The sequence below is a fragment of the Danaus plexippus genome, chromosome 5, assembly GCF_018135715.1.
Source record: "Danaus plexippus chromosome 5, MEX_DaPlex, whole genome shotgun sequence".
NCBI lineage: Eukaryota > Metazoa > Arthropoda > Insecta > Lepidoptera > Nymphalidae > Danaus > Danaus plexippus.
The window spans coordinates 4016749-4031130 of record NC_083539.1 but is presented as its reverse complement, the minus strand read 5'-3'; the positions used below and the strand labels follow the sequence as shown (position 1 = coordinate 4031130).

Below are 14382 nucleotides of genomic sequence, written 5' to 3'. Positions count from 1 at the left end.
TACATTATAGTATTTGTAGGTGCATTGAAACCACACTTTGTGACGAGATTTCTCTTATTCTACCAGCGTGGCCATTACTACGGACGGTCATGGGATGTCTTTTACGGTATTGCAGTAAGATAAAGTCTACCTGAAACTTACAACCATTTCGCCTACGAGGGGCCATACTTCTGTTTGAATGTTTCAATGTCAAAATTGAGTAATACTGCGATAAATTGTGATAAAATTATATACTCCTGTCGTCAATTATTCCGCTTTAATTAAAATCTATACCTTTGTTATGGTACTTTTTTTTCTTAGTTGAACTGTTGTAATAAAAGTAACTCTACACATTTTCGAGTTGTTGAAGTTTTTTTTGAAAGTCACAATAAGAAGAAAATTATTCCACAAACGTGTTATTCTGTTGTTGAGAGGGAAAAGGTATTGTTTTTAAATACTATCACGAGTTAAAACACGTCACGAGTCCGAGTCGATCTCAACTTAATTATCTACATGGCTTGATAAGGATTTTCTTTTTTAGGAGCTTCTAAGCAAGGAATCTTTTATTCGAGCTGCGTTATTCAATAACACTTTTGAAAGAACTAACATTATCGCTCTAGAAGCCTCCTTTTTGAACGTGTTTTTATTGAAATACGGTTTGGTTCAATTTGTATTAACCTTTATAGGTAATACTTCAAAAAAACATATATATATATATAAATATATATATATGCAATTTTCAACTATGAAAACCTAATAAAAGTTATATTTCTGATACAAATTTAAATTAATTAAAGAAATAATTGATCCACTTTTTTAACTTTTCATCCTATAACAAATGTTTTTAATTTCATCCAAATGGTTAAACCCTTCTATGATCAGTTTACATACTACTTTAGTAAGTTCTAAATATGTTATTTAAATTTTCTAAATATATTAGAATAATTATTGGGACTTCTAATGGAAATGTAGCTTTATTTATGTTTAGTTTTATATTTATTTTATAAATATAGATTCATATTTATTTTCATTTTCATTTAGTATCTAACGACGTGTCCTTGTAAATGTCCTTTTAAATCAAGCCATACATTGCAGAATGGTATTAGTTTTGCGTATCAGATCATATCACAAGATCACGAATCTTGTGGTAAGATCCGATACCCAAAAACGTGTATATTTATATGGATTGTGATAAATATAGTGATACTTAATATAAAACTACATTTACACTCTCGCCTCGTACCTCGTCTTGTGCTTTGTCTCGTATCCCAGGTCGCACCACGCTCGCTCGCACCTCCGGACGCGAGCGCTGCGAGGCGCGAGACAAAACGCGATTCGAGTCGCGAGCGACGACTTACATTTTACACTCTCACACAAGGTGAGCTTCGGCTCGTGCTTCCTATCGCGACTCGTACGCCAGTCTAAATACCGGAAAAGAATTTGCAACTTTTATTTTAAGTTAATTTTAACAACTTCGAAACAGTGTGAAAAGAAAGAAAATATCTCTATATTGTAAAACATATTTGCTGAATACGTATGTCTTATTGAATACTATGAAACTTTAAACCTAAAACTTTTCATGAAAATTCAATTTGCACGATGTCTGCAGTTAGATAAAAACCTCACTCAACATGATTGAGTCTTGAAAACCAGACCAGATTAAAAAAATCTCAAAATCAACGTAGAGTTTTGAAACTTATCAGCGTAACGAGTTTTGGTAAATATTGAAAGTTTCTGTATATTCTCTATTCGTCATTAAAAATGTATAAAAGGATTTGAGAATGTGTTTCCGAGTATTTCACGTACGTGAAACTGTGTGTACATACTCGTACGTGCGTGCATGCATGTTGCGTGTGTGTGTGATTCAGTTAAAGAGACATACTTTCTGACTTCTATATAATTGACTGATACTGATGTGGTTGTTTATTTGACTGAATATGTACCCTTTCCCTTTCAAATCCCTAAAATTTTGAAAATCTAGGAAGTGATATACATAACATGTAAAATATCTTACAAATTCGAACTTACAATGTGCCATCTATAGATATAAAAAATACATTCAGATACAAATTGAAATACAAATATTTTACACTTTTTGCGAATGAGCTATCTCTTTCTATTTCGCAAAAAGGTTGAGAAGGTTTATGAAGTTGACTGTTTGCTTACTGAGCCAAAGGCCACACGAAAAAAATATGTTTGGCATAATTAAATAGCTTTGCTTCACTAAAATATACATGAATGTCCCGTTAAAGAAACTGCATTCGTTGTATGAGTCTAATGGTAGCCCAAATACAAAATATGATATAAAATTTGAACTGGATTGTTGAAAAATAGTAACTTATTTAACACACTACAATTTATACATTTATTTTATAAATATATAATAAATAAAATAATCATTTCAAAGGTCACACTCTTAAAAATGTCAAAACAAAGAAAAAATAGTTGAAGACGAAAATAGAAGACTGGACAACGTTGGTACATAATAAAATACTGTAAGTTTAATTAAGCTCTTTTCTTTTAAATTGAAATAGATCTCGGCTACAATTCTTAACTTCCCAACTTACCCTTCAACAAACTAGTCGATACAAGACCTTTCCTTTTTTTTGTAACTTAAATTATTACTTAATTTGGAATTATTGAGTTTGTAAACGTTAAATTGTTTAGTAATACACATTAATTAATGTCTGTCTCTGAACTAGTCTTTGAATGACGTTTCAGCCACTCAAGAAGGCTATATTTCAGTTGTTATAAGTAGTTGTAAATAATAATACAGCTTATAACTGTAACGCCGCGCGTAATGCATATTGAACCTTAACTAAGCCTATATTTAAACAGAAAGCTCAAGTTTCTTATATATAATAATAAATTTTTAGTCTCTTATGGCTTAATAATAATTAGACTTTTTTGATTAGCAATAAATAATTTTAAATTTTATTCAATAACTATGAATAAAATTTTAAATGCTTCTTATTATATTGAATAAGTAAAGTTATATTACATATTTAACTTATAATATAACTAAAATTTTATTTATCTGATAAACTACGCGTGATTTATAAATCACGTATTCAAACGAAACGTATCACACCACGTTCTCTCCAAGTGGACTAACCGACCCACCGGATTTACCCGTGTGGTTAACGTACGGTAAACAACTAATCCACCGGACAGCATAAAAAACTCCAGAGTGTCCCTAACGAATTAACGAAATGACAAGATAATGATAGTAGCGCTATATACCACAGCATGTTATCTTCAGCGCCCAGATTATACGTTCACTCTAGTCGCCCTTGATCCAACCAAGTAAACAGAACTCGGACTAGACTTATTAGGTCTTGAGTAGTCGTCAAGAGACTCGCGGCGCGGATTCTTACCGGTCTATGTCAAATGAGATCTACCAGAGTTAAGAAACATAGGATGAATCAATGATATCTAGTATATCGCTTTCGAGTTACAACGTTATCTGGTTTTAACATATACGTATAAAATACTAGTTTCATTTAAATGAATACTCGCGAAAATCTTAGATCTCATTAAAATATAACTCTTTTTTATTTTATAAATTTCAAGACTGAGATTAACAATAAGTAATTATTTTAAAGTAAAATAGTTTTGTTACTTTTATGCATACTCTCTTGCTTGGGGAGCAAGAAAGAGGAGTTATGTAGGACTCTCGTCCTGATAAGGACGCTCTACCGACTAAAACCCCACGGGTTGTCCCACGCGCCGCTCTTCTGCTAAGCCACAGGGCCCGCAAGGCGATTCTGCTGAGGTCTAGCATCGGCTGCCCCACAAAAGGGGTACTTTCCGCTTCAGTTGGGCTCTTTATTTTAGTCAGTGGTACACTGTGCATACTCGGGGCGTCAGACCGTAAGGTGGCAGACGTCCCCACGTCCACCACCCGGAAGCCCGTCAAGGCGGGAGACGGCGCTCATACGCTGTCCGCCTTCGTCCCGCACGATGTCGTCTTATCGGGTCAGAGGAAGGTGCCTTTTCCCGTTCTCTTTCGTTAGCCTCCTTCAGTGACATGACTTTCTCATAGAAGGAAGCCATCGCCTCCCACGCTACCCTGTTACGGTCTGTTACGGTCTGTTGTCTTTTTGACGGTTCCCTCCCAATTGCAAACAGATAGTGACCAAAACATCCGTGTCCGGTCAATACTTGCACCACTTGAAACGCCAAATTTCGATTTCGAGAACAAACCTATTCGTCTAGTTCTTGGTCTTATGGCTTCAACCACTCTGTGTCCAGCTGTGGGATTCATCAGTCTTTGTTCTCAGGTGCGCATCAAGATAATACGACCCTGGCGTCTCCACCGTTCCACCTGCTCTTTTATTAGGTTATCACCGCATCGCCTAAAATATCTGCGACCCTATGATATATTTCCGCCAGAACTCGCGCCTCAAGGTCCCAAGGAGCGGAGCCAGCTAGTGCGCATGCCGCCTCATAAGCTACCGTCCGGTAGCCCCGGATCGCTCTGATGGCCACGGCGCGCTGCGGTCGTCGTAGTAGCGATTTATTTGCGCTTTTCAAGTGGTCTACTCATACAGGCGCACCATAAAGGGCCATGGATATGATGACTCCCATGTATAGGCGTCGGCAAACGGAACCTGGACCACCAATATTTGGCAGGAGGCGTCCCAGGGCAGTAGCCATCTGAAGCAATTTTGGTGTCAACCTCTTGAAATGAGTGGCGAAAAACCATCTTCTGTCTAGGACCAGAACAAGATACTTCATATCATCTTGAACTCGAATCTCTACCTCTCCGATTTATAGTATTATTCCCTCAGGAGGTCTTCTGTGGGGAGCGTGGAAGAATAAAGCCTCGGTTTTTTTCAAGGGCGACCCTTAGACCCTGATTTTCGATGCGAGAGACAATAAGTCTCGCTCCAAACTCTGCCAAACTAATCGCCTCATGATGTGTAATTCCATGGGCTAGAACCAGCGTGTCATCTGCGTAACAAACAATACGAAGCCCGCGCAATAGGGCTCCACGAAGAACACGATCATATCCAATGTTCCACAGAAGTGGACCAAGAACCGATCCCTGTGGAACACCGCATCGCATATTTCTTCGGACGAGGATATCTTCGCGGCCCACACACAAAATTGTCCTATCTCGGATATACGAGGCAATAAAAACGCGAAGGTACTTTGGCAAACGATGATAGGACAGGCCATCCTCGATGGCAGCAAACGGTAGCATGTTAAATGCATTTGTAATATCAAGAGAGACCGCCAATACTGTGTTACCGTTCTCCAGCTGCCTCTCTGTAAAACCTCGGGCGTTAAGTATGGGGTCAATGGTAGAACGCGAAGGACGAAAACCATATTGCGCATCCGACAGGTCAGGACCCTCTTCAACCAAAAAAAAAACGACTCGGCCTTCCTTCCAGTACTTTGGAAACTGTCCACGTTGAAGACAAGCAGTAAAAAGATTCCGCAGTCTGTCCTCCAGGGGTCCCGGAGCCCGACTCATTACTCCGCCAGGCACGCCGTCAGGACCAGGGGCAGTTTTGCAATGGCGAAGACGCAAGAGTGTGGTTCCAAGTTCCAAGAGACCTCTTCTTCTGGGTCATGAACATTTATCGGATTATGTCGCTGAGACGGAGCCGGAAATAATGCTGCCAACACTGAAATTAGACGATCCGTTGGCATGGATTATAAATTGGCTGGCTTTGTGCTACTTTGCCCCTCGCTGGCCGGTATGGGTGACCCCATCGGTCAAGATCCAGCCCCGTAGTGAGTTCCATCCAGGCAGATTCTTTGGCTCGGCATATAGCAGATTTCAGGGCTTTCTTCGCTTTGCAATATATCTCCCGCAGCTGGTTTTCTAAATCTTCATTTCTAGGGCGTCTTCGTCTCTGTTGCTGAGATTCTCGACGAGCAGTTATGCATTCTTTGCGAAGAACTGCGATTTTGGTTGTCCACCAATACACCTGCTTTTTTTCGTACTTGCCGACGACTTGAGGCATACAGGCATCGCAGATCCTTCTTATCGCATCACTAAAAAGCATCGCCTCTTGTTAAAATTTCAACAGACTGGGAGCTACAGGATTCAATAATAAAAGCCTCTTCCAGCAGATTTATATTTGCTTTTGACGAGGCCCAGCATGGGAATAAAGAAGTCGACGCGGAAAGAGATCGAGTGGCGGTTAGTACTCTACGCGGTAAGATGCTAAACCGAATATACAAATGATCGGATAAAGTCTCTACCTCCTCTTCAACCCGCAAGTCGGGAATAGATCCAGAAACAGTGTAACTTGCAAAGGAGAGATCCACGATTGACTCCCCCTGTGGACGTATGCACGTAAATGCAGATCCACGGTAGAGAAGAACCAATCCCAACTCTGTGGCCCAATCCTCCACCAGCCTACCTCGAGGGTCGGAGGTTAGTGAGCCCCAGGCCGTATTTTTGGCATTAAAATCGCCACCCATTATCACTGGGCGGGGTGCAACTCGTCTAACAGCTACTTGTATCTCATTCATAAATGTTTCAAACTCGACGAAAGTTTTGTTGGGAGAAAAATACAGAGAAAATACCATGTATTCTTCCCAATCAACCGCGACGAAATAGTTTCCTCTCTCTTTTATTGAGGGGCAAGCAGTGTTAATTTTGGCATATATGGCAGCAGTGCCTGTCATATCGCTTGCCCAGCAGTTAGGAATTTAGTAGGGCTCCGAGACAATGGCAAGCCCAATTTGCCACTGCGTAAGTGCCTGGAACAGCAAGTCTTGGGCAGTTGCGCAGTGGTTCAGATTCACCTGGAGGAATTGGAGGAATTTTAGCAGACTTAACGTGGACTTAAAACAATGTAGCTAATTAAAAGAAACGGTTATGTATTCTTATATATACTAACACATTTCAACTTTTGTAGTTCATAATATTTAGGTCCAAAAATTACTATTTGAATTTTTATAATTTTTGTTTTACAGTTTATAATTTTTTTATTTTCAAATATTATAAGGTATAAAATTAAATTTATATTGTGTTACTCATATAACAAAACATTTTAATCGGCAAATATTACACTTGATTTATAACTTTACGGCTCAATGGTAAAAGTCATTTGTATAGGGCTTTAAAAGTTCAGCAATTGACATTTACGATGACACTATGATTTCAGTAATTTTATGCTCAACATATACTTTTGAAATTTTACTAATCAAGGGCTTCAAAATGTCACTTATAGATTACCAACAAAATGTGGGGTGCTTTTATATAATTATAAACATATCCTGAACTTCTCTCTTAATTTTTACAGGGATCATAATTATTATGTTTATAAAAGAGATAATAAAATTTTTGATTTTCCTTATTAATATCATATCATATCGTAAGAAGTTGGTGTAGCTTTAAAAATATACAAAGCTATTAAATATTGCTTGTAATTTTAGAGATCGTAAAACATGTTATGTTTTTTAACTACTAATAAATATAATTATTGTTCTGTTTTTAATCAATTATTCCAATTTATTCTGAATAAAAAGAACAACATCATTCAGAGTTGTTAAAGGGAAATAACTTGGAATTTTGAATATATAAGAAATGATTTTTTTTTGTGGTAAGCACTTCGAATTGCTTCTGCAATAAGTTGAACAGCATAAGGTTAAATTTTTCCGATTCAGAAACTTTATCCAAGGAAAATTAAATATCAGATTCAAGATTTATTTTACTCACTTCCACGTACTCCAGAGATATTTGTATGGTAGGCGTATAGGTTATGAACTGCACAGTAATCTGCATAGCAACGTATGGTGTCGGTTTGCAACATGTCGTTGATATGTAGAATATACAGTGTGGGCGATAGCACCGAACCTTCAGGTAGATACACCAGTGTTAATGGGCATGAGTTCCAAGTGTAATTCCTCAACAAAGATTTTAATACTCCACCTAGAAAGAAATCTGGAGACTTAACTGCACGATAACTTGGTTAGTCCATAGAATGTTAATTTTAATAAAGAAACTTTTATGCCAGACCCGATCGAAGGCCTTTGCAATATCGAATCTGACTGCTAAAGCTTCTCATTACTTTTAATGAATTTAGACCGTCGATAAGTAAGATATGCTAAAAGATTAGTTTTCAAATGATTCTGTTGTAAATAACCTAAAACTGATTATTGACGATAAGCTCCATCATATTCTACGGTAGAGAAGTTAAAAAAATAGTTATCAGGTCATTCTTCTTGGTAATATAGCAAATATTTGCTGTAAAAAGGGAACTATTCACGAAAGGGAAGTTCAGCTTTTTTAAATAGGTTTTAGGTTTGTGAAAGGATGGTAAATAGAGCTTATAGAAGTTTTTTTTATAGCTTTGACAAGAGACCAAAAGGAAGGAATTCTGGAAGGTAGTTCAGTACTCTCCTAACAATTCTGTAGAAATGCTTCTGTTTTACTCTGGTAATATTCTTCTGGCTCTGAACGTATAGTTATAATCTTCTTTGGTATTGGTTGGTCAATGACTCTCCTGTCCCGGAGTTTCACCCTTGATCTGAACTGAGGGCTGAGTTTTGAGTTTTGCTGGCATGGTGAATAAAAGGGAAACTGACTCTTCTTTGATACCTACGCTCCAATCCTCTCATTTGCGCCCACTAGATAACAACATTTTACAATTGGACTATATCTAGACTCTACCGGAATTACATATATATACTGTATGACGCGTATTAAAAAATATGCTTTTATTTAATTATAAAACTTATCAAACAGTTCAATCGACAGTTTCAAGTAATCAACAGTTTAAATTAATAAATATGTATTTATTATTGCACTTCTACATTATTTACTGAACAAATAATAGATAGCTCATCATTATAAACATTAGATTAGTTTTTGTTTGTGATTGCACTTATCCGAGCTTGGAAAGAGTATCAGAGAGTACTTAAATTTGACATGGTTATCAATGTCTGGCCCCACCATTCGTTTATATTGTAACTGACTAGACTCTTTATACCGTGCTTGGACTTACTTTTTATTTATTGTGCCATATTCCTTAGGAAACTAAATGAAATTTTGCCTATTTGTTAAGTATTTTTAAGAAGTCATCATTTTATTAAGTTAGGAGCGTTATATCCTCTATGAAAACTAGTTTGGTTCTGAGAACCGGAACATCGCGTTCTTGGTTTTTTCGCATTACCCCACTGCCACATCAATGAAAGTGATGATACATGTTGTTTTCTTAATTATCGAATGGCATTTCTTGCACAAGTAACTTTGCGCCGGCATACGTATAGACATATAAACTTTCGCTTTTATAATATAAATAAGATTATGATATATAAGAAAGAGAAAAACGGTAAAAAGAATCTTAATGTTACAAATTTTATTTTAAAATACTAAGACAAAAGTGTTGGAGAAGCAAAAGAATTATTTTTATTGCTTTTCCTGACAAAGATTTTCATCCTTTAGTTCTTGGCCTTATCAATTTACTTATAGAAATACTATTTTAAAATTTTTAGTTCAATTTCAGTGCAAATGTCTACAAAAATTTTTGTTCAATCGTTTTGAGTGACGGATAAATTAGTGGGAACGAACGATATCTGAGAAATACATAACGACGTTCAAAGAAATTTAATTGGTATTTATATTCCTGCATACACATATTGAACTGTTTTATTTTGCACTACAAAATTTTTTGTTTTATACTAGAAAATATTTTGTTTTGTGCTACAATATATTCTATTAAATATTTACAAGGAGAAACCTTTTGTATTTTTTTTGGATAAGATTATTTTCTGAAACACTTCTTACTAACGTATTTATTTAGATATTTGTTATATGATCTCACCTATTTCTTCCTTTTTACTGATAGTAATACCGATGTACTAACAAAAATTTTAGAAATTCTTGATAAATAGCCTTCCTGAACAACCGAAGCTCTATATACGTTTTTAAATAAGCGTTCGAAATTGTGTAAGCTATTTCTGATTCCTTTGGAATCTTTCCGCTAACCGATATCGATCCTGCTCTTTGTGTTATTACAAAGTTTTATATTTAACGATTTAATTCATTAAAAGCGAAAAATCATTTCATTTAACTGAAAATTATTTAACTGTTCTTATTGTAAATATAACTAGCGAAGTTGTAATAAGTTACTTTCTTCTTTTATACCATAATAGTTATTTAATTTTTATAATCATTTAGATATTTTTCTTAATTTATATTATTCTTTGTAGTCAAAGTTTATTTAAATGATAATTATTTAAATATTTAAAGTTTAAAATGTATTCAGACCCGATTCATAACTAATAACTTAATATTTTTTTATTTTTTGTATCATTTAATCATTTTAAAAACTAAAAAAATAACATGTACTTTTTAGAGCAGCAGTACCAGCTATTCAGATCTTAAGTTTGGCATAAATTTGCATGAAAGTACCTCAATGGGGGCAACGGAAATCATTGATATAAAATAATTTTATTGAAAGCCTTTTTACTCTTGAATCTTTTAGTAGTATATTCAAAAATAAGCCGAATTAAGTACAATGCTGCTTTGCTTTTGTAAGAATCTTTAAGATTGCTTTAAAAGAGTAAGGACTTTCGCACTTTCAAGGGTCTAAATGCGCTTTTCACTTTTCAGCCCCCTTTGGACAAGAGGTTTTAAGGGACGTAAACTTATCAGGAATTGCAAAATGTTGAATACAGATAGTCATCAACCAAATAAGAATGCATTAACTTATATATGACATATTAATACCTGGAGAGTTTAGCTGTCAAATTTCTTTTATACATTTTATTCATAACATTATTTATTAAAAAGTACACTTTAGTAGAATCTTGACAGTGCTTGGCTATCATTCTACGAAATGGTACGTTAGAAAGAAGACGAAAGTGTTTAACGCAATATACTAATAATAGAATATTCACTGTTGGCTTAAAGACACCCAAATTGTAAATAGAAGGAAACACAGATGCCGCTAAACTGTTCCATTTCCTTGCCGTGTTCTAGAGGTAGCTTATCGCTTCGTGGAATTCTGAGGATGGTCTATAATGAAGAATTCAACAATAGCCGGGCGTCTGAAAGATTAAAAGGGGCTGGAAAAAAATTGATATGTAATCCCTGCATACTCTTTAAAGTGTATCCTAAAAAATACTGCGAGCCTGGCCACTTTTAACTTTGCTCAGGGCTGAGTTGATTGGTTGAAAATCGTATTTTCTAATAAGCCTTTGTGTATGTACCTCCGCGGATTTCAAAGCAGCGAAGTGGCGTATTGTGTTTGTCGCAAATTTCAGGATCAGACGCATCCTCCATACGGCTTCATCATACATTATACCGGAACTGAACAACCCGATTGTTGTCTGACGGGTAGTAACTGAAGCGGCGACCGATGCTATGGACGTCCACTGAGCAAACAGACATAGATAAACAACTTCAGCATTCAAAGCAGTGGTTCTTCATTTAAAGAACAATTACATGTTACTTGTAATTTCATCATTAAACTTACATCAATACAATAAACAACAGCTGTTAATTTGATATATATCCATTTATTATTATTGTTTATGTTTAATAATAATAATAAATTGATATACTCGTAGATAAGTAATACGAAAACGGTCTACTCGTACAATACTCAAAGTTTCTATTGATCCATTAATTAACAATAACATCATTAATCTTTCAAACTTATTTCCTAATAGGCATATGATAGATATAGTAAGAATTTTATTCTATTATTTTATCCTTATAAAATATCAAGTATGAATTTTCTTGACTTTCTTGAAACCAGTGACTTGCTTTTAAAAACTAATAACTGAATGATATCTATTTATATTACTCTTTAGTATTCACAAAATATTTATTCGGTAGTTGAATTAAAATGGGTATTTATATTGAAAATGCAAAACATTTTTAAACTTTCCTTTTAGATGTAGCCAAAACGAACAACATTTATCAAACCATTATTTTAGTTTTAAAAGTTTCAGTGCATAACTTTTATTAAAATTTCGATGTTCAAAATAGTATTGCATTTATTTGGCGTTTTGTGTTAAAATAATGAAATGAAAACTTTAAAGTTGTATTTAAAATCTAAACCTTGATGCAAAAAAGTCTTTTTATAAACTTACATACATATTTCTAAATCAACCATTCTGTTAATATTTTGATATATTAGTTGAAAAAATATGAAGTGTCTCCTTACGCTGAATCTTGATGTCTCTTTTAATGGATGATTTCCAAGTATATTCAATTCTTGAATTAGATCCTACGACAATTGTTGAGTTAGCAACCTAATAACAAACTATTTAATGTGAATAAAATGAATGAGATTTAAGATTTTCGCGAGTTTTATTCATTTAAATGAAACTAGTATTTTTCGGATAAACTACGCGTGATTTATTTTTGTAAAAAACTACATACTTCCGATGTTGACGTTGATCACGGTTGCTGAAAAGTAACCGAAACGTCGGGAGTATGTAGTTTTTTACAAAAATAAATCACGCGTAGTTTATCCGAAAAATATTAGTTTCATTTAAATGAATAAAATTAATTTAGAAATGCCATCCATAACTAACGATGACAAAGAATTACAAGAAAATAAATAACCATACTTTTGAACTGTAATGGCATTAAACGTCCATAATGTTATATTAAATATATTATTTTTAACGAACTAAGAATTTTCTTAACAAAATAATTGTTTTATCACTTTATATCACTTTAAACATTGATTTAGTAATTTAACACTTTTTCACCTACACTCTTTTACAAAGTTTCGTTGCAGCTCTTGATCCAACTAATGACAACTTATGTAATGAGCTCTCGTCAGTTTGCAGCCATTATTATAGTCTCGATTGTTTATGGTAGGAGAAACCGGTGGCGGGGAATAGGGTAGATTAAGTTCGTCAACATTATCATATTTTTAAGTGCTTTATCTCAAATATTTTACGTTATACGCTTGAAGAAATAAGTAGTCAGATAAAGAGAAAATCTTGTATATCTGCACCGGGTCCCGATGGTATCTCATTTTTCAAAGATTTTTTAAAGACTGTGACACACTTTAAAAAATGTTTCTCAGTTCCTAAACATCTCATAAATATATAAGGTAAAATCTGGTCAAGGAAACAAATCCCGGAGTGCTTCGGGAAAGCAATTTTTGTCTTCATTCCCAAAAAAGATCTAGTTACTGATCGGAAATATACTAAATCGATAGCTCTAACAAATAATATGTCTAAAATCTTTTTTCAGTTTTACAAAAGAGAATGACGCGATTCATGCTCAGCAAGTTTGGGCCAAATCAGGTTTTTACCCCAGATTTCTGGATGCCTTGAACACAACACTTTGTTGTCGGAGTTTTCTATTATAAGTAAAGAAGGCCCTTCAAAAACTTTGAGTTACAATGTAGGACTATTTCAAGATTGTTGCTTATTTCCAATAGTATTTAATATTGTAATTAATATCTTAATAGATAAACTAATCAGCAACGAGAAAAAAATGTAGGAGAAAAAAATGTACCTTAATTCATGATTGGTAGCCAGCATTGCTAAAATTTTATCTCAATGCGTTCCAAATTACTCTCCCAGATCAGAGTGATTTAGTAAGATGGGGTAAAGGTACCGAAAAAACTTTCTATATCTGTGGGAAGGCTGTTGGAACTGCTAAGCATTTGCTTGTGGGATGTAAGGTACTCTTAGATAGCAGTCAATACTTGTGTCGTCATGATAGGGCTCTGGAAATCATACGTGAAGCGGTTTGGCTTCGGTAGCCAAAGAGCAAAGGGAAATAACCACAAACGAGCGATCAGTAGGTTTTGTGAGAGAAGGCACTAGGGCTATAAAGTCAAACGTCAAGCCTTACTCTATCCATAAAGCCGCTACGAATTGGACTGTAATGATGGATAAGTATGAGAAACAATACAAAATCCCAGAGGATATTTGTGCGTCGGCTTCCAGATCAGATATATTTATGTATTCGCGAATTTTAAAACGCGTTGCGACAATAAAGCTTACTGTTCCTTGGGAAACCAACATCCGCCAAGACTATGCCATCAAGGTCAATAAATATTATGACCTCATTAACGAACTCACTAGAAATAGATTCGTCGTGGATTTGTACGCCGTAGAAGTGGGAGCGAGAGGTATAACGGCTAAATTTCTCTACAACCTACTAAGAGACTTGGACCTGTCCAGAACTAATATCAGTTTATTCTTGCAACGTGCGTCGGAGGCAGCCCTGGTAGGTTATTTTCAAATTTGGGTAGGTAGAGAGAGGAGCTTGGACGGTGGAGGTAAGCGTTTCAAGCACGTTAGATAGGGGCCCTTAAAACCTACACCAGGCTCGCAAGACCCAGACACTGTTTTTTGTTTTTTTTTATTTTTTTATGATATTAATAATCTAATTCGTATGATATAGTATTAATAACATTCGCAACAAAATTAAAAGTAAAAACAAAAATTACAAAT

At 35.0% G+C, this 14382-nt stretch overlaps 1 protein-coding gene across 1 annotated transcript; it reads right to left on the bottom strand.

Annotated features, from left to right (window-relative positions):
* Positions 1-5621: 5621 nt before the first annotated feature.
* On the bottom strand, positions 5622-6627 carry LOC133320789 (uncharacterized). Its single transcript, XM_061529419.1, has 2 exons — positions 6176-6627; positions 5622-5988 (listed from the first exon to the last, which is right to left on the bottom strand). The coding sequence occupies exons 1-2, from the start codon at positions 6625-6627 to the stop codon at positions 5622-5624; spliced, it is 819 nt and encodes a 272-aa protein (XP_061385403.1).
* Positions 6628-14382: the final 7755 nt, after the last annotated feature.